This window comes from Epinephelus fuscoguttatus, linkage group LG15 (assembly GCF_011397635.1).
Source record: "Epinephelus fuscoguttatus linkage group LG15, E.fuscoguttatus.final_Chr_v1".
NCBI classification, from domain to species: domain Eukaryota; kingdom Metazoa; phylum Chordata; class Actinopteri; order Perciformes; family Serranidae; genus Epinephelus; species Epinephelus fuscoguttatus.
Genome location: NC_064766.1, coordinates 20,320,907 through 20,345,226, shown reverse-complemented (window position 1 = coordinate 20,345,226; position 24,320 = coordinate 20,320,907). Strand labels below are relative to the sequence as shown.

Here is a 24,320-nt window from a genome sequence, read left to right as displayed (position 1 = left end):
CACAATCCTTATTTATTTGTCCACAATCTTAAATCTGACCTATCATAAATCTTTAGTACGTAAATGATATTTCAGTAAAACCTTTCCCCCACAATCATTTACAGTTCACACCAGAGAGTGAAAGCCTCCCTCGGACAAATCCAGCCGTAAACATCTACAATCACACTCACTAGATACAAATGAAAAGAAAGAAAAACATTCATAAACTGGCACAAAGGCTCATGGGATACAGACGGACAAAAAGCCCTTTCAAAAGTGCGTTATACAGCAGTCATGTCGCAATGCCTTCAAAACAGAAGCTCCCATTCAAGAACAATAAAATAGACAAATATGTTTCCCCAATGTATTTGGCAATATATCACTCTTCTTACTCAGATATGTATAAAAAAGTCATTTTTCCTTATCTTTCTTCTTATGTCATGTTCAAAATATAAGTTACAAAATGGTTTTAAAATAGTGGAAGACATTTGGGAATTTGTAAATTCTCTGTTGAATAGCAAAGCAATGTTTCAGTATATTCAAGTCAGTATGATTTAATGACCAGAGTGAAGACAAGGTTGAGAAATAAGGTCAATTTCAACATTAAAGCCTTCGAATAAAACGTCCTTTTAAGACAAGTATAAAAGTGATTTTTGGACTTGTATTATTTGAAGGCTTGTTGCAGATATTCATATTTCTGTTTGACACACTGCAGACTTTGTTTAGATTTACATCACACAGCAACAGTAAACAACTAACATCTCTTTCCATCTAGAAAAGCACTCTATAAATAAGAAAGTTTCCTTATTATAATCATGTTTCTTCATCTAAAGGCTTTATGCGTGTCAGGAGAAAATGTCATTGCAGCTTCTACCTTCACTAAATTAATATAATGATTTAATAAAAAAAATCACCACCGTTTGCCAGAACATGAGTTATGACTGAAGTTAAAACTGAATATTTAAAGCACTGGAAGTTACATTTTTACTATGTGCGCCCTCTTTTTACCCCCCCTGGGGCAGTGTGCACATTAGTGTTTGTGTGCATAGAGCTCATAAACTGCAATAACCAGAAACACACAGAATTAAAGCCTGTTTCCTGAAAACAATTGCAACCGAACGACGTGGCAGTGTAGCGGCTTACGCAGAAGTCCTGCTTCTTCCTGTTCTGCTTCATCATAATCGCAACACAACAAATCCATTTCTTGTAATTTCCCAACAGCTGAAAAGGCAACAATGTTGAGGACACTAATGTGTGTGACATGAGCATGAATTTCGAACAGATTACAGTACATGCTTTGGACACAGATAGTATGAGGAGTGAGTTACTCCTCCTGTAATTCTGCAACAGCATGACACCATTTTAAAGTGTCAGTAACATTAGATGATTTGTTAAAGGTACGTTTGTGCATTTAGAACAAAATTCAGTTGAGGTTACGGATCCATTTTTCAAACTTGACATAATTTAGGCGACTAAACAACTAGATTCTGTATAAAATTATTTTCAACATGAGTCTCCACCTTTACAGTCATGTCTCATTCCTGTAACATTTACATGATGATAAATTCTGATGTAATTTTGTAAACTTTTAAAGATTTTGCTGAACCATTGACACTGTGGTAGCTCTCCCTTTAATATCTCTGGGTGTATCGGTCCATTAATCAATCAATGAGCAGGATATGATTTATGGCAATATTGTATTTTTAGAGTTTTTTTGCATCAATGTGATTAAGTACCTTCATTTGACATGTCAAAAACAAACATTTCTGCCCAATTCTTTTATCCATAAACAGTTGATTTTCTAGAAAATCTATTAAATCATGATAAATATTGATATCACACATACCATGGTAGGGCTGTAATGATGATGGAATTTGCCTTGCAGTGATTAAGGGTGGCTCACCAGCACAATACACAATATTACAGCCAAGTTTTGTTTTTGGAAATTACTTCATTCTACCTCATGTTAGTGCTTTGTTAATAAGCTTAACTGTCAGGCTATTAGTAGGGTTTATTGTTGCTTTTAAATTACAAAAGTGACAGTTTTATAACAAATTAAATAGCCTACTTGTTCACTGTTAAATGCAAAACACAAACTTGCACAGAAGTCTTTTAGCTGAGATGCTTTGCTTGCATCTGGTTGCTATAATACAGAATTTCTGCGCAAGTAAAAATGGCATCTTGATCTGGATGAAGAGAAGGCTGGAGCAGTACTAAGGTTAGGCAGGTACTAGGTTACATATTAATTTCTCCTCCATTGTTGTTGTTCAGCGATGTGATGGTTGGTCTTGGTGGTATTTGTCCCACCCCTCCTCTTCTGTGAGTGGACAGCTGGGTAAAAAGCGACGGTGACAAGCAGCTGCAGCGTTTCTCCCAATTTTTCAACTGTTGGCGATTATTAAAAAAGCAGCAAACGCGCAGTACTTCGTCACACTACGTGGCACTCCAATGCCATCACAGTAAAGACATGAATGAAGCACTTGCGGCAGTTGCTTGCCATTACCCGGGGTTGGTTTGTCATAGTGCAGTATTGCAATATTGCAGTACTGCGGTAGAGGATTTTAACCATATCTCCCACTCTTGTGTCACTGTGCAGCGCGCACATTAATCCCATTTTAAAAGACAGCAGTCTTACTTTATGAGTCAAAGAAACTAATGGGAACAGACCGTTATTTATCAAACAACTGCACCTGATGCTAAAGAAAAATATGCAGCTTTACTTTATGAGAATGCAGTAAAAGTAAGTTGCCTCTAGGAGCTTTAGAGAAAGCTGAATGTGCACACACACAAGTTCTTCACATTCAAATATGCAACAATCTTCCAGCCATCTACTGTAGGAGTGAAGTTCGATACCCTTAGTGCTACAGTTAAACTACAATGTCAGGCTTTTATAAAAGGTAGTGCATGCTCACATTCAATAGTGTAACATTGTTTTACTTCATTGTTTTTTTTTCAGCTTCCTCATGATCAGAATTCATCTGATGTGCAACACCTCATGATCAAGTCGCCCGCCGAGAGACATTTTTAAAATGCCGTAACCTTCATTGAGATTGTTAAACTTCAGTAGACTCCGACCCAGTCGCCTTGAAGATATGCGCATGAGCTTAAACACCCTGAATGTGTTTCATAAGTCAGTCTCACATCTGCTTCTCTTCCTGTCTGGTTCAGAGGAGGTCAGTTCCATCGTAGACCACAGGCTTGTCTAAACTCAGATGATACAGCACTTTCTTTGAGATGAACCTGATCAACAGGAAAGAGGAACGTTAGCTTATGTTCACACCTTCTGCTCTAGCTCTGAGATAATAGTTGTTTGTGGTTAACAGGATTTTTAGCAAACACACAAAGAAACACATATACCACACACAGACACACACACATGGTGACTGACCTAGAGAAAGAGTTGTCAAAGACGAGTGTGTATTCTCCAGCGTTTCTGACTTTCAGTTCCCCCTGGATTGTCTCTTTGTGGGAGTTACAGCGAGTCAGAGGGATCAAGACCTGTGGAGATCAAAGGGGAGAAATCTTGTTTAACATTTATAACTGCAGCAGAGAAATATGTAGCTGCATTTATTGGGTACAGATCTGAAAGGGTGAGAGAATGGCATGCATTTTATCAAAACTAAATTCAGTTGAGAATCTGCTGATCAAATCTTTTTCGCATTGTTTGGTTGGCGGGGATTACACTGTTTTAACTCAGTATCATAACTAAACCAAAGGGTGTTCAACTTTGACCAATAATTGGTTTCTACTCTGCAACATTCATTAACCCTGCCCTGGTTCATTTTGAATGAAAATGGCATTTGCTCTTCACTGGTTGCGCTGCTTTACACCTGCAGAAGTGAAAACACCGCGGAAATAATATGTTTTGTACTTTATCATCAGCAAACATTTTCTGCATGCACAATCCACTGCTGACGGTCACAGAATATGGTGGAACACTGGCAGTAGGCTGAGGCAGACCTACTCAGCTTATCAAACAAACCAAAGTCTTCATTTTAACATGATTGATGGTTGTGAAATGTCTCAGCAACAGTCTTAAATCCTTAAATCATTCTGCAAATGCTGCATTTCACAGTTGCTTGGCTGATTTTGATGAAGTCCAGCCACAGTTTTTTTAATGGGAAAATTTGCCACCTTTTATGCAGATGTCCAATCAGTGTAGATTAAAGCAATTAATTCATCAGTGCATGTTATTTTGACAGAGAAAATTAAGTTTGCAGCTGCTAAATCTGTAAGTCTTCCTTCTTTTAAGTGCCGTCATTTGATGTGACTGTGACGTAGTTGTAAGGAGGTAGAACTACAGTTTGGATTTCATCTCTGGCAGCCAGTGGATGTGCTCTAGATGCTGCTCAAAAAAAAAAACTTTGTTGTTTTCTTCGCTTGTATTGCAAAATAGCTGTTTCCAACAATGAAAATGAAGAATATATTTCACAGGGTTTTGGCTCGCTCTGATATTCAGCCATATTTATTTGAGCCAGACCATACGGCTGAAGAAATGTAGCAGAGAGAAGCCAAGACTACCTAATGCATGGCTCTGCAACTAGTAGCACTCAGCTTTCTCCGTCAATACAGCATGCACTTAGGATTTTTTTTTTTGCTTCACTATACTATGTTTACCATCAACACCGGACACCCACATAAATTTGGTGGTAAATTTTCCCCTTAAGGCACTGAGATGAGGTATTGTCTAATGTGTATACCTTGGCCTGCTCCAGCGGAGTCTCTGCACTCTCCCTGTAGACCACGCTGAAGGAGATGCTCTTCGGTTCAGAGGTGAACGTCCAGGAGACAGTGGGACCAGGCCCGCTCACGGTGATGGGGATGGTGCTGTAGCAGCTGGACTTGATGAAGAGCTCTCGGGAGCTGTCCCCAAACCCTGAGATGTCATCCACTGTGAAGTGGACAGAAAGCCTACAGCACAGGGAGTAAAAGAGATGACAAGAAAGTTCACAATATTGTTGTAAAGTGTTTGTATATGTGTGTATTATTTGCTTGGGGAAAGAGATCGAATTAAATGCAGTAGAACCAGAGACAGTCTTTTTGTTCTTCTTCCTGGTGCCTACATTACTCAAAATGTAGGTCGTCCGCTCACAGTACAGTTGGAGATTTAGAAGTGCTATGCTAGTCGTGGCCAATACAGGTTTGAGGCTCAAGCTCTAGATGAGGAGCAGACTAAAGAGGCCTGGTTAGCTTCCTTCTGTCTTACTCCACACTCCTGGATATTTTTCATTTTCGTTTTCTGTGCTAATAATTCATCACATTTCACCAGACGAAAACACAGACTAAAAGTTCACAATATATCTTAGTTGTGGGGATAGGATTTAGCACTTTGCTCAACGGCACTTCTCAGAGGCAGGTACATGCTGACACCACACCTCTAAATTACATAAGAAACGACACGCTGGTCCCACAACATGCACCAAGTGGCATTTAGGGAAGTACTCCATCCCACACATGAATTAGCTTCATGTTTCACTTCCCATTTTTGGATTAATGCGAACTTTTAACCAGAAGTATATACAACAAACTTCCTCTTTGTGACCACACCCATTTGTAAACACAACTATGCTGTGCTTTTCCAGCGTAACTTTCACCGCATGTGAAACTCACGTGAGATCTCCAGACTTCAGCAGGCAGATCTCTGCATCCTGCACCGCAGCACTGAGGTCCTCGGTGTCCTCTGATGTGAGGTCTCCGGCACTGGCACTGCTGTTTCTAGAAAGAGTGATGCATCTTTTACATTTTTAAAATCAATTTATGGAGAATTATTTTACTAAAGTGACAAAAGATCGAATAACAACCGCTGTAAAGTTGTATAGAATGAAATAAGTGAATCAGAAAAACACTGCAGTATCAAGGCAATGGAAAGGAGTCTTAGACGTGGCTCACGCAGTACACATATAATGAAAACACACACACAGCATTAAAAGCACACACAGCATGGCTATACAGGCCAAAGTGCAAATATGTGTATGTCTTATATCACTAAGTCACTTTTTATAGGCAATGTATGTAGTAAGCTGTTAAAGCTAAAATGAAAATGTGATTGAGTCATGAGGTAAATTTCTTTTCACCACTGCAAACATTTCTTGTTTCCTGACTGTGATGGCCGACAGAACTAAATTTGGGAAAGACTGAACAGACTGTTATGAAGGTGACATGTTGCAAATAGAAAATCTGTTTCTGCAGTTGATATTATTATCTCATATCATGGTTTATTGACTCCCTGTGCCACAGTCTCATTCCCTCCTGTGAGTGGATTCATGTGAGATACTTACAGTTGTGCTGCCCCCTGCTGCCCATGTCCAGGAGAGCATGCGGTGGCAAAAGAGAGGGAGTCACTGTCGTAGACCCCGCTCACCTCCTCGTCTGTGATGATGTCAAAAACACCATCGTCCAGCTTCTCACCTTCGTCTGCTCCTAGAAAATAAAAACAGGCTTCATGTTCATTGCTGCATTTTATACTCTACTCTTACACTCTTCTCTTACTGTATGCGTATGTCATCGTTTAAACCACTCCAATTTAAAGCAAGTGCGCCTTTACTTAAGCAACTGACTACTTCAGCATGCTTGCGTGTGTTGGAAAGAGTGTGTGTTTTGTTACCTGGAACACCGGCCACAGCTCTCCCGGCCTGCAGCAAACGACTGAAAGGTGTCCCCGGTGTGCTGTTAGTCACTTCCTCCTGTGGGTGGCGCTCAACCACTGCACTGTGCTGGTTGTAACAGTCTCTGCAGCAGCGCTCTCTGTGGCCGCCCTGCTGGGTGCTGACTGTGTTACTGCAGCAGTAGTAGCAGAAGGGACGCCCACACAGTCTGGGAATAGACATATTATGATTAAGATGGAGGAAAAAAACATTTTGAAATGCAGATTATTATAGTGTGGAGGGGAATTAGTATGAAATTGAGTGGAGTTTTTTTTTCTTCTTAGCTTTAAGAGCAGGTTTCAAATCAATTCCTACAAAGAGTTTTGCATCTTTAACGATGCATCTGCTAAAAGTACATTTCAGATGCTTTTTGAGACATTTCTTTAACTTAATTTGATTTAATTGTACATGGGGTTTTATTGAAAGTACTGATACACTAATTTTGACTGTTAGAGAATTTAAAAGTACAAATATGATCAAGATTCTGTGATGCATTAAGTCACAAGCAGCCATTACATTGCTTCTCTAATGAACTCTTTAACTCTCAGACATGTTCATCAGCCTGCTCACTGTGTAAACCCTCACATGCATGATATCTGAGCCACCTGTTACGACCCGACAAACAAATATTTCACAAATTCCAGTAATCTGCAGTTGTTAACAGACAAATCCTGAAATCCAATTAGTGAAATGCTCATCCTCAAATTTTAGTGCAACTTATCACATGTCTAAAACTGTTTACAGGTGCAACTTTCTTGATTCACTGACACCACATAGAGCGAGACCTGCTTCTACAAAGGTGCTGCAGCAAGCTGACATTTGTATTGCGTGTCGAAGAAAGCCATTCAGTTGGGTGTTGGGTGTGGACGTTATTTGTCTTTGGTTTTTGGGTGCAGTTGGTCAGTCTAAATGTGAAGTGAAATACAGAAATAAAAATATCATTGGACCTCAGTTCCTGTAACATTTGATTGTCTTGGCCAAAACAATCACAAAGGGAAATGTCATTTTGGTGGCAGTGATGCACTGACTGATTTTGGCACGAGTCACAGCCTTTAGATTTTGTGTATAAATGTGTTGAATATAAATTAATGTCATACTTGCTCTTAAAGGTCCAGTGTGTAGGATTCTGGAGGATATATTAGCAGAAATTAAATATTTGGAATTATATTTTCATTAGTTTGGAATCACCTGAAACTAAAAATTGCTATGTTTTGGGTTTGTTTTGTTTTTTTTACCGTTTATATCTACATACAGTGCGGGCACTCTTCAGTGGAGTTTGCCATGTTGTTCTACAGTAGGCAAGGACAGACAAACCAAACACTGGCTCTAGAAAGGGTCATCTGCATCGGCCATTGTAGTTCCTCTATATGCTTGATGCATGGGAGAAGTCCTTTACGCTAGACCTTTAAAAATCCCCTCCAGCAAAAATCCAATTTTTTATCCATGGTTAATATGTACATAGTGTTTTTTATATGATATAAGACATCTTATGAGCGAAATAAGCAGTCAGTGACATGACTGAGCATTTTCACCTTGAAACTGCTTGAAGGTGAGCAGGTAGGCTGAGCTGCAGGTGAGCGGCTGAGGGGCAGGAGTCATTTTTATATCAAACTTCATCTGCACATACTAAATGAGGCAAAGGTGTAGAGTAACATCTAAACCATCTCATTGCATGAAGGGACTTTTTTTCATAGAAACAACTTCTAAATATGTAACTTTGATGAACCGAGATAAGATTTTAGGGGTTTGATTAAGAGTAACTTCCTCAGAGAGGAAGTTTAATGTTTTTAGAGGTATGACAGTGTTTCAGAAAATGCGTCATTACACAACTAGTTTAAAAGTAGCAGCACTGACTTTTGTACTTCAGTTGATCTGGTGAAATGTGTTATATATAATACATTTGTTAATCATACAGAGGGCCTGCATCTGACCTGCAGTTGTACTTGCGGATCCACCAGCTGAACTGACTGTGACAGCCCAGACAGTAGTTGACGTCCCTCTCCGTCTCCTCATCTCGTAGTTTCTGCTCAAACTCCAGGGCATCTGTTTTCTGCCACAGTGCATCTTTCTCCCTGCAAAAAGCACCAGCAAGCATTTTCATTTATTTCCTAAAAATCACCTGTGTACTACAGATTACACTATCTAGATGTTTTGTTGGTGGCCATTTGAAAACACAAACCCCAAGGCATTAGGTAATAAATTTCTGCGTGTATCAACCCTGCTTTGTGCATATTTAAATCAAACTAACCTCATGTACAAAAAAGAAATAGTAAACCTGAGGTAATATGAAGCATGTATGTACCTGATGAGTTCTACAAGCCGTTCTTCCAAATTGATTTTGGTGCGGTAAAGATCGTCAAGTTCAGCAGCCGCCTTAAGATCAAAGCTCTGTTTGTCCTGTGTGACTCTCCGTAGATTTTCACTCATCTCCTGACAGGTTCGCTGAGCTGCTGCCAGACCGTCCTCAGACCTGCACACATGCATATTCATAACATGTCCAGAGATTCTTGGGTGACTCTTGTTGTGCCTACGCAGTTGTTATTTTTAGGCTTGAATTTTAAAAACAGCACAGAACAAGGACGGCAAATTCCAGGATAAGACATGCTAAATGAAAAATAAACATTCTGATCTAAACACACAAGATTAAAAACATTTTTCACAGAGCTCTAATTCGGTCCAGAATGTGTGATTATGAATACAGTATCTCACCTTGATAAATTCCTTTTTAGATGGATTATCTCGTCTTCTTTCTGCTGGATGAGATTTTCAGAATCGGCCATCTGGATGTTTTTCTCCTCAATCTGTTGGCAATATCTCTGATTCTCAGCCTGCAATCAGTACAGCAAAGCAAGACATTATTTCTGGTTCTTTGTGAATTATGCCTGTGACCATAATGTTATGATTACCTCAATTGCAGGTATACAATGTAACTGGAATTCATGTTTTCATTTATCAATCCTAGGCACATAGACCTGAACATATATGTTGTTGTGTTGTCTGCAGCACCCAGTTTCATTTCCTCGCGTAAAACCACTTCCAATACCATGATTTAAACATCCTTGAACTGTTTGATGATTGAGACAGGGCCCAGGATAACCTGCTAATAATGTAGTACACAACATTTTGGCACATGTGACATCAGTGTATCCTCTCACCTCTAGCTGTTTGAATTTGTTCTCCAGGTCGGCCACTTTCTCCTGCTCAGCCGTCAGCTGTAATTTCACTTCCTGTAACTCTTGATCCAAAGTCTGGATGAAAACACACACCACAAATTCATGAAGTGATGACTTAACAAACATGGTTTAAAAAAACATATTACAGTAGATGTGCTGACATTATTAACAAAAAACAATTAAGTGGTGTGTTTGCATGCATCCAAATAACCAGGGCCCTCAGAGAAATCAGGTTACACAGATATAGGACACATCTAGCTACACTGTGGTAACCCTGTTATTGTGAACTCATGTTTACAAGCAGCAGGTCAGTGATTGAATTCTGCCCACAGAGTAGCTTTTCCTCAATGCACATTTGTGCTTGAATTTTAATGTTCAGCATCAGAAACTGCTTAATCAGACTTCTTGAGGTTATTTTATATTGCTTTTAGTTTCAGTCTGACTTTGGATGGGATTATTCAAAATGGGAAGATGCATCAGTACATAAAATTCTCTCCTTTCATGAGACACTGTTACTTTACCTCCCTGAAGTCTGGGTCATATGTTAAAGCTGCATGATATGAGGAAAATAACGCTGTATATTGGGTTCACATTATTACTTGTGATGAATAAGATATTAAAATGTACTTACTCCTGTCTCTCTGCTGCTTTTTTCAAAATAGCCAATTAGAAACCAGGTTCCCCATACACATGGCAGAGCAATCAGGTTTCTCTGATTCCCTAGCCTGATTAACACTAGATTTCTCATTTACACAATGTTTAGGAAGCCAGCTAACAGGACAAAGCCAACTGTAACCAGGTTACTTAAGTGCATGTTAACACATTGACGCGTGCTTAACTTCTTAATTTGTGGCTGACCTGGAGCTGGCCGCCTTGGCTCATGGCTTGGCTGCTGAGCTGGAACCGGAGTGCCTGGATCTCCTCCTGACCCATCTGCTGCAAAGCTTCGGCCTCCTGTTGGGCCTTACTCAGCTTTTCCTGCAGCTCCTGCTGGGTTGCCAACGAACCCTCCTCGTCACGGAGCTGATCGAGGAGTCGCTGGTTCTCCTGTGTCAGCTGCTCCATGCAGGTGTTCAGCCTCTCAGCCTCCTGAGCTGCCTCCTCATCCAGCTCTTGCAGCCGTGTTGACAAGCCCTCCCAGCGAAGGCGAGCCTCTTCGTTCTCGGCAGTTAGCATACACACGTGCACGCCGAGTTCAGCTGTTTCTGTGTTGGCTCTGTGGAGCGCCTCCTTGGCTTCACTGTTCTCCAGACACAAGGCTTCGTAACGCTGCTTCAGTTTATTGAGCTCTTCTCTGGAGGCCGTCACCTCTGCAGCGAGACCTGCTCGAGCCAGAGCCTCACCATCACGCTCCCGGATAATAGCCTCCTCTCGCTCCCGAGATCGGAGAATCTCATCCACATGCCGGCGGTTTAGCTCCTCTACCTGGGCTTTGAGTTGTTCTGCTAAGACACGCAGGTCCTCTCTGGAGGACTCAGTCACCTCCTGCAGTGCCTGAACTTTCATCCTTTCCTCAGTTCCTGCTAGAAGCTGAGCCCTGAGGTCGACCACCTCTTCCTGGAGCCGGTGCACCTCCCTTAGGTTGAGCTCCAGTTGAGCCTCAGCTATTACTAGCCTGAACGGGGCCTCTTTGGTTTCCATTGAAGATGTCTGATGCTCATTGTGAAGCTTCTGCATTTTTTCATTGCTCTCTGCAGCGCCCTTTTCATCGTGCAGCTCCCCAGTCCTGCTCTCCAGCTCCTCTGCCCTGGCTTGCAGACGCTCACATTCGGCAGTCTGGTCTCTGAGTTTAGCCTCAGTTTCCTGGAGTTTTTCAAGTAACTCTGCTTGGCTTCTTTGGGACACTGTGAGGTTCTTGTCCAACTTTGTAGCTTTGGCAGTGAGTGAGTCCAGTTCCTGTTGAGCTGTTGCTAACTGTTTCTTCAACAAGGACTGGACCTCAAGAAGCTCCCTGTTCTCAAGCTCTAGCTTCTTTAATTTAGCGTCAGAAACTTCCTTCTGGACGAGTGCCTTCTGGGCAGTCTCCTCCAGATGCAGGTTTTCATCGAGAAGCTTCTCTTCCCGATCTTCCACACACATATTTGCAGCCTCAACTTGGCCCTTTAAGTGCTTCTCAGAAGCCCTCAAGGAGGCTAGCTGGTCTAACAAGGCTGCCCTGCTCTCAGTCAGCTCTATAATGCTCCCCTCCGTTTTTTCAACTGTTTGGAGTAGCTTAGCATTCATTTCCATGAGACTGCCGCATTGTGCTCTGTAGTCCTCAAGGTTCTCGCATGAAACCGCTTCATTATCAGCAAGTCTAGAGCTCAGACTTTCTTTCTCAACATTTAGCTTTTCCAACTGCTCCTCTAAATGCTTGATTCTCTCTGAACTAACAGCAATCTCTTTCTCTCTGTTTTTTAGAGCTTTACTTAGATCCAGGAGCTCGGTCTCGAGTTCCTCATTCTGGCTACTGCTCATGCTACATCTCTGCTCCACCTCTTCCCTCTCCTCTTGCAGTCGCCTTCTCAGATCCTCAGCCTGCCGTTCTCTGCACTCCAGTGATGCTTGTAGATCCTGAAGCTGGGCTCTCAAGTTCCCTGTCTCCTTCTCTTTCAAACTCAGCGCCCCCTGAATTCGACCAACTGCACTTTGGAGCTCCTCCAGGCGTTTGAGTGCCTCTACGTGTTCATCTTGAGCACCGGCTTTTACTTCAGCCAGCTTCTCTTCACTGTTCCTCAGCTCTTCTTCCCTGAGTTTAAGTTCCTGGGACAGTCGCTCAGAGTGCCTGGCCCTGTCCTCAGCCTCTCTCTTTGCCTCCAGTCTTTCTTCCTCTGCTGTCTTGAGTTTATCCAGGAGTTCCTGGATTTTCCAGGCCGAGTCACAGTAGCTAGTGGTTTGTTGTCCCTTTTCTTTAAGAGCCTCGTCCAACTTTGAGAGAAGCTCCATATTTTTGTTCTCAGCAGCTATAAGTCTATCTTGAATTTCACTGTTTACTGGTTCCCTAGAGGTCTGAGGGTGGTTAACTGTTTCTTGGTTACCTTGGGCTGCTGTTGACTTCTGAGCTAACTGGCCTTGAAGGTCTTTAATCACACTTTTTAGCTCAGCAGCCTCTTTGTCCAACTCCTGAACCCGCACCAGAAGCTCTTGCTGTCTGAGCTCAGACTGGTCGAGCTCAATGCGCAGGTTTTCTGCGATGCTGCAAGGAGAGGGTTCCCCCAGTTCACCCAGTTCACCAAGAAGACTGTGGTCTGGGACTGGGAGGAACTCCTGCGCCTGGTCAATGAATGAAAACAGGAAAGTTCAAACAGTCACATTTACATGAATATTTGTGCAACAATGTCTATATAAAATATGAGTATGTGAGTACCTGTGAGTGTGCGTAGCTGCTAACGAGACTGTTGATGCTGGAACAGCGACTGGGAGGCCTCCATAGGAAAGCTGACGAGGCAGTGCCTAATGTTTGCCTTTGATGTAATGAGACATTAAATATTAAGGTCATTAAACCTAAAACATGACATCCAGCTGATGAAAAAACAGATGTCATTTTTGACTGAAAAGAGGAACTCAAGTTGACAAAAGCAAATATTTAGATGGCTCTATAGCAACACTTTGTTCTGACACAATGTTCTGACACAGAACGAATACCAAGTTCATACTATGTGACAGAGGTTTAATATATGTAAATGGGTGAGGTCTATATCTGGTTGTTGATTTTCAGAGGAATTCAGAGGAAGACTGCAAAAGAATAATAATTTAATGACTGAAAAAAAAGGCTAAAAAAAAAAACAATTTCAGAGACAAAATGATTAATCTATAAACAGCGTCATTTGTAAAAACTATCTCCATATGTGTTGAATATGCCTGTCTGTAATTTACAACAGCACATTTTTTATTTCTGCATGTTCAGCTGACCTCTTGTACACTATTGCTTTGTAAAAAGGTTATGCTACCAGTTAATTAAAAGTTTTCAAACTGAACACTGTCTCTGTTTTTCCTATAACTGGTGACAAATTACACTCTGAAATTTCTCATGAATTTGCAACTCACAATGTCACAATGTACAACCACTTTTCAGTTGTTTTCTATGATATTATTCACAAACAATGGGACCCAAAATGGGACCCAAAATAAAGTGTATGCCATATGACACATTCACTTCATAGTTTGCATTCAAACTTCAAATGACATTAGATTAGTAACCTAACTGCAGAGAAAGCCTATTACTTGAATGACAGAGCAATAGTTGTCATATATCAAGTTATTCATCTCTAGTACAGTGATGAAACTGTTTCCATCCAGTCATGATCAATGTGAAAACAACTAACTGTGTTTTGTGGGTGTAATTTCTGGCTACTTGTGGGGAAATGACAAGCAGAACGAGTACTGTAAAGTGATACAACAAAAATATTAGAGTGTACACCATATCGTACATACTGTATCTTTACTGTTCTGTGTAATTCTACACAATAGCCCTTGAAATCAATACTGCATTTGTGAATTTAATCATCTTTATTTTTGTTTATAATGTGTGTGACAGGTGTTGTACCAACTCCTTTCCAGGTAATGTTCCAGATCATAGTTTGTATTGTTGTGGGTGTTGCTGCATTGCACTGTATTGTAAGATTCAACCAATTATCTCAATAATTTGCTATAGCACAACAACACAAATGAGGCTTTTAAAAAACTGCGTCCGCTGCCTGCAGAGTGACTGCAAATTCATGACATGGAAGTGAAAAGTTTTGGCAAAGGTGCTGACGTGAGCAACAGTGATCAGCGTTCACACATTGTCAGCACCCACTGACTCTCACACACACATTTGCACACACTCGAGTCAAAAAAAGAGCTGTGAATGTGCAGAGTGATCAGATAATTAAGTGTTACTTCAAGTGGTGAAATACCCAATATCGCTTCACCACAATCCTACATTAGGTGCACTAAACTGAGGTGTAATTTCACATTACTTAAGGGCCGTCTCCGACAGATACACAAATCATTTCCAAACCCGAGGCAGAAGAACTATGAGCTTTTGTCTTTATTAAGTACCTGTGATTTCACCTAAACAACAACCACACTCAAGTTTGTATTTTTCTTAAACAAAAGAAAGGAAACTGCCAGCTGTACAAGAATAAACAGATGTTTCTAGGAATTGTTTACCTCGCAAATGCTGGCCAATCTGCATCAAGGTCATAACCTCTGGCTGCCACGTCAAATTGGATCTGGTTGAGCTCATAAAGATGGTTGATTATGTCAGCAGTGAGGTGAGACTTGAGAAAGGGACTCCGAGCATAATACCAGTCACTGCGTGAGAGGAATACAAAAAAAAAAACCCATAAAACACAATACTGACGACAGGGGAACACAGACACATATTTCCTTATGTGACATAAATGTTTATACTGTTGGCTAATCATTGTGTTTGTTTGTGTTACGAAAATGTAAGATAAGACCACATAGTATAAAATCCACTGATCCAATGCAGGGACAGACAGCATAAATAAAAGCATGACAAATACAAATAAAGGTGCTATATAAACAATGGAGACTAGTGGAGGGGGTAAAAGAATACATTCACTTAAGAATCACGGTTTTTACCTTTGATTCTCAAACACCAAAAATTGATTTATGACATTATTAATAAAGTCATGTTGTGGGTAGTCGGACACAGGATGTAGACTGCTGATATACACCTGCCATTGGCCACAAATTACGGACAGAATTCTCCTCGCCTGTGTCACTGTTTTCAGAATCCCTGTCACTATTTTTAGCACTGTGCCAGCACTGGAGAAAAGTCTGGTTGAACCCATGAGTCCGCACTACGGGGAAAAAATGCGCTGGGTTGTTTTTATCTTTTAACAAATCCCTATCCTCTTGGGCAGCACTAAGCCGAGGATGTAGCGGCAGTGCTCTTGCATAGCAGTGTAGAGAGGGAACTTGTTCTGGTGAAACATTTGCACATAGAGCACAAGCCCTTGGATTACAGTGGCTAAATTCCCACAACAAAAAACAGCACGTATGACATTAAAAGACATTTTAGCATGTAGGTAGCTGACAGCAGCAGACAAAGCTGTAGTGATATACTGTTTAGAGCACTTCTGTTTTATTTGTGTTGTACACACAATAGTGTCCAACTTCTTTCTATGGACATGTTGCTACAGTGTTTCAATGCTCAGAATACAGCATTGTTATTAACTGCTATTGCTAACAACATTGCAGTCAACTTGGGTATGATATCATTACCAGCTCTGACCTCCGACTTCTGGGGTAAAAGAAACACAGCATTTATAGTTATCGCATTATTAAGTGGTATTGTGCTTCTCATCTAACTCTTGGCAAGAAAGCAAATATGTGTATTTACCAAAATAATGAACTACTTCTGTAAATACCAAAATGGCACTTGAAAGAATGTCATCACTTGGTTAAGGTTTCTACAGACTGTGTGAGATTGGTTAGCCTATACAGCATGTGGTACAGTACCTGACCTGATCTGACACACACACACACGCACACACACACACACACACACACACACACACAAAATACAGTCTGTGACACACACACGCACACAATCTGCTACTGAGAGGCAGACAGCCTACAGTGTGTGATTTAATGTATTTTAACTTATTATTTCCCTACACCAAAGACACTCAACTTGCTTTGCCTAGAGGCCAATTCTGCAACATGGCAGGGAGCCAGGGGCCAGTCACAGCAACCTGCATAGGTCAGGTGTATGAAGGGGGGTTTCTCGTATTTAAGGACATTCGGGCTTCGCCTGAACCTATGTTGATGGATCCTCCCCTTGCACTTCTTGATAAACAAGCTCTATTTTTATGCTTTTTTTTATGTACTCTGGTACCTTATTTACATTAAAAGCACAAAAAATTCCCAAAGAGAATTAATTTATTTTAATTGTAAGTTAGAAAATTGGGTAACACTTTACTTGAGGGTATCTACTCAGAGGCGCTGTATGTAAGAATGTGGCCAAAACGGTTACTGCACTCAAATTCAAAATACTGCTGCGAGTCGTGTCCGCCCCCCCTCCCCTATAGATTCGAGGTTGCTGGATAGCGGCACGCTGGAGACTAATTTGTTTGCCCACGGGCGGCTGCCGTGGCAGGGCTGCGTCTCTGCGTCCTTGATCTTCGGTTTTCCAGCGGACCGTTCGAGCAAGTCCAGCTTCTCTGCTGCTAACACTGCTGCCGGGATACAGCTGAAGAGGAGTCGGCTGCTTTGTCATGACAAGTTGACATTAAATTTGCTTGGGATGTCCTTATCATGACAATTTATGGTAATGCCACTTTAATTAATGTCAAGTTGTCATAATCAAGACAACCCAAACAATGTCAAGTTGTCATAACAAAAAACGAATGACACTTAATGACAGCAGTCATAAACGTTTATGACATGTACATAATGTTCATGACCGTGTCATGTCATAGTTATGACAGTGTCATGTCACCCTTATGTAGATACCCTCAAGTAAAGTGTTACCAAAAGGGTTGTGGGAGCCACCCAGCACCCTATTAGGTCAGATCACTGCCCTACACTCACTTGTTATAGAAATGTAAATCACAAAAGACTATCCTGGTTAAATGAGGCCAAAACTTTTGTTTGATGAACAGCTGAGGAAGTGAAAGGTGACTGAAGGTGTGTATGGTTAGGTTGTGTGGCTGTTGTGTTTTCTGTGAAAACAGAAATAAGACATAAATCAGGAAGGGATTCTGGTCACACTTCCTGACAATAACAGGACACCACAACCCTGTAGAGTACAGTATAGTACCTCAATGGGTGTAGAACGTGAGGCGTCTCAGCAACTTATAGGGACCAAAAGTAAACACGATGTATTTGTGTGCGTGTGTCCTCTAACCTTGTGACCTTCTGGTTTATAAGACACTGCTGCAGTGTGTCAGCAAGACGCTGGTGAACGAGTGAGTAGCGGATGAAGGCCCTTCCTTTCCCCAGTGATGTCTTCAACTGAGGACACACAAAAATATACACTTCAGTGTATCTGTACATACACACAGAGAAAAAATACCTCACTGCGATGTGGACTGTCCTCAGTAGTCTGTCGGTTTAGGCTATACAAAACAAAAAACAGATACAAAAGCAAACTTCTAAAACCTTTCATACGCAATAATAATCATACCCCAGCAAGTAGCTTATTTCCTTCCAAAAATCAGTCCAAAATCCAAAGATACTTGTCTTACAATGATATAAAACAGAATGTAGATTTATTGAAAATCGACAAAATGACTCGAACACAATCAAAATTGTTGTTGTTTAGTTTTCTGTTTATTGATTAACTGATTAATTGACTCATTTCAGCTCAAGCTTAATGTGGAACTGTGTCGCAGCAAACAACACTTGATGTCTAAGTCTAAGTTTAAAGATAATCACTGCATAGACGCTGAATTTACAGTATCTGTCGGTACATCCAGGCTCCTCAAATACATTAGCAGATGGAGGGATTTAAGTAAGACAACAGAGCCACAGATCTACCAGAAGGACACCAGCTGGAGACTGATTTACGTCAGAGACTGACCGACAAGAAACATGAAGAGTAGAAGAAGAGTAAAAGTACCAAAGGTTTCACAAGTAATTAGCTCGAAGCTGGTACTGACTAAACTATGTGACTTTTAAAGACATAAAATACTGACTGTTGTAAATCCCTGAGGAAACTTTAAACCAGAGATATGTTTTGCTAATAAATGATTTTCCTAAAGTGGAATAATAGCCAAACAAACACTCACATAATTCAATGGTTGATGACAGAAAACCCTATTTACCCTATTTCCATGACTTTATTTACCTAGTAAAAAAAAAGGTAAGCAGATAACTGGATTAGGCAATAGACTGGTTTACAGTTGGTTGTTGTCTCAAAGCTATATCAATGCCCACCATGCTGGAAGCAGAAACATATTCTGGCCTTTATATGTGTCTGTGCTGGCTGTCTGTTGAGCAGCCTTTTGGTTGCTTTGGTGCTCTTTCCCTCGAGCATGGCTGACAAGAGCTGCTTCACGCATGTTATCAACGCCCAAACGTACCTTCAGTCTGGATAGGATCTGCCTCTCTCTAGAGCTGTGTACTGGTTGCTCAAAAGCCATCATTAAGCTCGTACTTCACAGGCATTTGCAGATAAGCAACATTAGATTGTAACATTATTTGCTCATTAGACATTCCTATTATTTTCATTATTATTGTTATTGTTATTGTTATTTATCGCCAACTCTTGGATTTTTGTACTTATTTGCATGCCTAGTTATTTAAGTTTTTTAAGTCTAATTTTGAAATCTTTAATCTGACTCTTTTTCCTTGACTGCTGTAACACTGGAATTTCTCAATTATGGGATCAATAAAGGTGTATCTTATCCCCACAGAAGCAGGGTGAAGGTTTCTAGAGCAACTTTACTTTCTTCCAAGGTGCACGAAGACAGAAGATAAGATAAAGGCTTTACAAAAACTTTATTGTAAGGCTGACAGGTTTCGACTGGATGACCCTGATGAATGCCAGAGGCCGAAACACGTTGGTATTATACTACAAGTGTTGCGTTCAGGTTCAAGGCCTTTCATTAGACATTCCCACCACCAACTAGCTGCACACGCTAATGTGAATCATGTGATACTAGTGACATTTCAAAGATAACATTTACATTTTACATTTAACATGTTTTGGGATTCTCATGATCATATTTTAAATGATTGCTAGAACTATATTTATTCAAAACTTTTCCAAAACATTCGGTTCACTCCAAACCATTTACAGGCCTGAAAAACAGTTTTTCTAATTTCATAACTAGGTGGGAACCCTGATTAACTTGGCATTTTGTTAATTTTAGATCAGATTATCACTTACTTATTTACTTTTTAGAGATTAAAGCTAAAACAAGTAGTCAATTAAATGATATAAGGTGTTTGACAGTGTAAAAAAAAAAAAAAAAAAAATTGGACAAATATTTCAAGAATCAATTCACTGAAGACTTTTTTCAAGCAAAGAAAAAAAAACATGCTGGTTCTAGCTTCTCAGATGTGAGGATTTGCTGCTTTAGTAAATTTAATAGCTTCATATCTGAGACTGTTGGTCAGGCAAAACTAGCAAGTAGAAAAAGTCACCTTTGGGATTTAGGAAATTCTGTTAGGCAACATTTCTTATATCTTATAAACTAAACAATTAATAAAGTAAATAATCAGCATATTCACTGAAACTGTAAAAATGTGTTAGTTGCAGCATAGCTAGTATATTCCAATACATAACACAAAAACCAGCTTTTAAAACACACAAAATAATTAATATCAGGTAAACAGAAGGTTAAACAAGCAACAAATTAAATACAGCACAAACTAGGACTAATTCAGCGACAGATATTTCAGTATGAAGCTCACCACTGTGAATTCCCAGGATAGCAGGTGAGGAAGGAACAGGTGTAAGGCAGCGAGTGAATTAGCAGCGCTGAGTCGTACTGTACCTGACTCACCAGAGGATTAGTTCCATGGTTATACAGTCACCATGTATTTGTGTGTCTGCTTGTGTTGCACGACATGGCAGGGCCGACACACCGAGGGTGACTGTGTGTGTGTGTGTGTGTGTGTGTGTGTCTCTCCGTGTGCGTGTGTGTGTGTGTGTGTGTGTGTGTGTGTGTGTGCGCGTGAGGAGGATTACCTCGGGGATGGACTTTACAAAACGGATGCCATCATTAGCTCCCTTGATCTTAATCAGGCAGTCGCAGAAGTAATCCCAGTAGTCTTTCCTCTGACCAAGAAAGGTTGTCTTCTCTTTCTGGTCAAACTAAGAGACACAAATCACCTCATTATGCACAAGTCTATCTGACAGTGCTGTGTACTGAATCACATCACAATAAATATCATTCCTATGAATGTCCTGCCTCTTTCACCTTAGTCTTTCCAGAGCTGTGGTTCCCAATCTGTTGGTCATGAGATTGCTTCAGTGGGTTATGAGATAATTGATTGTCGGGAAGGAAACATTTTGTTTCACCTTCATATTCTCTAATCAAAAAGACAGTCTAAGAGGTTTGGAGGAAAAAATACTCTTTAGTAAAACTGCTCACAACTTGTTGATATAAACAACCATGGTGAGGGGTCATTAGTGCTTCATTTTAAGGGTTGGTAATCCCTGGTTTAGCACACCAATTCTCAAATTCTTTAGCTTCTTACCAGGGTCTGAGATGAACTTTTTTCATTATCAGTGTGGCAGGCAGGTATATCTCTTGTCTGCCACTCAGAAATTGTATTTGCCACTTTGAAAATCTATGCGCTAAATGAAGGAATAACATTTAGATCATGTAGACATCATTTAAGGTAAAAAATTAAGCCATTTGTATAGCTGTTCTTTTTATTGATGGTTATTGGATAGAATACAGTGAACCGCGACTGTCAATCAAATAAATAGAGTCCTACAGACAATACTGTTGCATTTATACAGCAGTCACGACGTGTCTGTCTGCTGTGCCTTTTCTCTGGCTGCCAAAATGACGGTTGGCGTGACAATTTGATATGCCACTGCCAACAATTTACTTACATTTGGCAAGTGCTAATCTCAGACACCAGCTTCTGACGTTTATACTGTGGCAAAGTAATGCTTACTCATAACCTGTGTCCTTTCGAGGTTACTACTGCCCAGTTGGAAAGCACTGGTCTGGAGAGTTAGACAAGAAGTGTTGTTCCATTTTCAAACACAAACTGGATCATTCTGATAAACCCTAAATTCAAAATGTGATGAAGTTTTGTGGTATTAAAGTATTATGTGATATGGTATGATACCGTACCTGCAGCAGGTATTCTAGTTTATAGAAGAACTTGTGCAGGTTGCCACTGTCATCAGTTACGGGTTCACCGCACTCCTTGTGTTCTTTACTCAACTCTAACACAGCATCTAAACAAGACAGTAACAGCAGCGTTAACACATACACAACAAGGAAAGTCCACACAGTGAAGTGCAGATCACAGCCAGGCAGCTGCCCGGGCTAATCACAGAAGCATCCCAGAAGCTAATGAAAATATACGCCTTGTCTACTTTTGACAGAGCCACAAGGCATCACACAGAGTGGATCGATTTCTCCTGCTAGCAAGCACTGTATATGAAATATGGATAGCCTAGAATGTAATATGAGGATGAACGTATCTTTAATGACTAAAACAAAGCCATTAATATTTGATCTGTGTCATAACTGAACTTTTATGGCATTAACTTTGTGTGTAGGCTACAGCACAACAAAGTAGAAAACAACAACAATAAACACAACTTAAACAGAGGAACAACAGAATTACCACAGAGTGGTTATATGCCTCCACGAACCCATCAAGTTACACTTACAGTTTACATCAATGTAAGTGAAAACATGGATCCTTTACACACATTTTCAACCTTGCAGCACAGAAGATTCATACAATCCACACAGTTTTAAGATGGACAGCCAAGATTAGTGTCACCAATTCAGTATCTGATCAAATGTCTCCCCTTCCGTTCCTGAGTTATGAAGTTAAATGATGGCCAGAAAAGCGTTTTTGCAGAACATTATGACATCATAGTGAAGTGAACCTTTTGGATATAAAATGTCATTACTTCACCATTTTATCCTATTAGACATCTGTGTGAAATGTTGTCACAATAAGCATATGAATTCCTGACTTACGGCCAAAAAATGTTTTGCGAGATCACAGTGATGTTGACCTTTGACCTTCAACCACCAAATTCTGGTCAGATTATTTGTGCCAAATTTGAATAAATTCAGCCCTTTTTCAGATAATGCACTCATGAGAACAGGATGGACGGACATACATACATATGGACAGACGATGGACGGAGAGACGACTATCTGAAAACGTAATGCCTTAAGCCACAGCTATGGCCAGTGTGGAGGCATAAAAGCATGTAACTAGGCTACACAGCCTGCTCACTTTGGGCACTTACAGTAGAAGCACAAATATCAAGGAAAGAAATTTTGGCTGTTGAGCCATGATGATGGCCAAACTGGGGCCTGCACCAGACGGTAATGCTTGTTGTTTTTAGCTGAGCTGATTTCCGAAAAACTTGTGGCTCCTGCCAGCAAGTTGAGAGGAGAGAGGCGCTTTTTTTAAAAAGCAATTATTAATCACCAGGACCACAATAGATTCTTGAGTATACAGTCATAAACGTGTAGAGCGAATTTGAGGCTAATTTTTATGGTAGTTTGGTTAGTTGCGGACAGACACACACACTCACACACACAACCAAACACATGATCCCCTCCAGGCTTACACCTGGCGGAGATAAACAGCAAACCATGTTCTTATATTCACACAGGAAACTAAACATTTTTAGAATCTGCACACTGTTTTTTGCTACCACAATAATTTTGTGACAGCACTGACTGTAAGTGGTGGTGTGTACTGTAGGTGTGAACGGCTTAATTACCATGCAGATCTCTGATTATCCTCTGCAGTTGATTATCTCCAACTGATGAGGAGGAGGAGGCCATTGTGGGTAAAGGGCAGTGTGGTCAGGAAATTCTGCATGTGAGGTTAAAATAAAGAGATTATGATTATTTTTTGGATATTGCAGAAATGCCCTCGAGATGTAAACACTGTTCCTCCTTTGCTTGAACTGTAAAGAATGTATCTGTGCCCTAATAATGAATCACAGCAGGAAGGGTGCCTGTGAAAATATGCCAAAGCTCTTTCCTCCAGGAGGTAAACATAAAAATAGTGCTGCCCTAAATTAGTCCACCCTGCTGTAAAGTCTCTTTAATAAAGTGTTACATTCTGCCAACCCTATAAGTCTTAAACAAATTAGACTATTTAAATATTACAGAGGGGTTTATGAATGTATTAAGAGGAAGAAACCACTTCAGTAAAGTTAGCAAAAATTTGCCTACAGTCAGAGGAGGAACAACATGTACATCATGACGACAGGTGAAAGCGTCTCACTGTTTGTAGCGACAGCGTCCTGAACAGACCCCACTGACACATGAGTTATCCACCGCTATCCACCGTCGCCATTACAAACCAGCAACATTGACTTAAATCACTTTCAAACGGCTTTAAAATGCGACAAACCACGACATAAACATCGATTTGTCAAAGCTGGCGAGCGCTATCCTACATGCACCTGTTCCCAGCCCTTCATTTCCTGCTCGTATTTAACGTACATTTCTGTCACACACCATCACAGTTTGGTTGTAAATGAAGCCAAACAGCTCAATATTAAACAAACAGTTAAATAATGCACGTACTTGATGTGTAAAATTGTCCAGTGTCCAGTTTGTAGGTGATACAGCAGAAACTTGCTACCCGTTGGGAGGCGGGCACTGTGGATGATTGACAGGTGCAACGGATAAACAGGCAGCTGCAACCATCAAGTATGGTTGAGGCTGCGTCCTGCTGTGTAAACATAATATTCTATTAAATATAATGAAAGAATATCTATTTAAAAAAATATTGTGGTGATTATGACATAATTTGTTTTATTTGTAATATTGTTTAATTTTGACAAGAGCCAAAGTAGTTGACCAATAAAAAAACTAATAGCATCAAGATACAGTGTATGATATGCAAA

At 40.4% G+C, this 24,320-nt stretch overlaps 1 protein-coding gene across 2 annotated transcripts; it reads right to left on the bottom strand.

The window, feature by feature from the left end:
• On the bottom strand, positions 1–24,073 carry LOC125902530 (FYVE and coiled-coil domain-containing protein 1-like). 2 transcript variants are annotated; one of them, XM_049598967.1, is made up of 18 exons: positions 23,998–24,073; positions 23,181–23,275; positions 21,553–21,659; positions 20,430–20,555; positions 17,640–17,746; positions 14,930–15,073; positions 13,143–13,239; positions 10,655–13,048; positions 9,779–9,871; positions 9,333–9,451; positions 8,926–9,093; positions 8,555–8,695; positions 6,584–6,792; positions 6,258–6,399; positions 5,590–5,694; positions 4,680–4,890; positions 3,368–3,477; positions 1–3,219 (listed from the first exon to the last, which is right to left on the bottom strand). In XM_049598967.1, the coding sequence occupies exons 2-18, from the start codon at positions 23,242–23,244 to the stop codon at positions 3,144–3,146; spliced, it is 4,413 nt and encodes a 1,470-aa protein (XP_049454924.1). In that variant the 5' UTR covers positions 23,245–23,275; positions 23,998–24,073; the 3' UTR covers positions 1–3,143. The 2 variants fall into 2 exon arrangements, with proteins under 2 accessions (XP_049454924.1, XP_049454925.1); XM_049598968.1 differs by lacking the exon at positions 23,998–24,073 and adding an exon at positions 23,693–23,746.
• Positions 24,074–24,320: the final 247 nt, after the last annotated feature.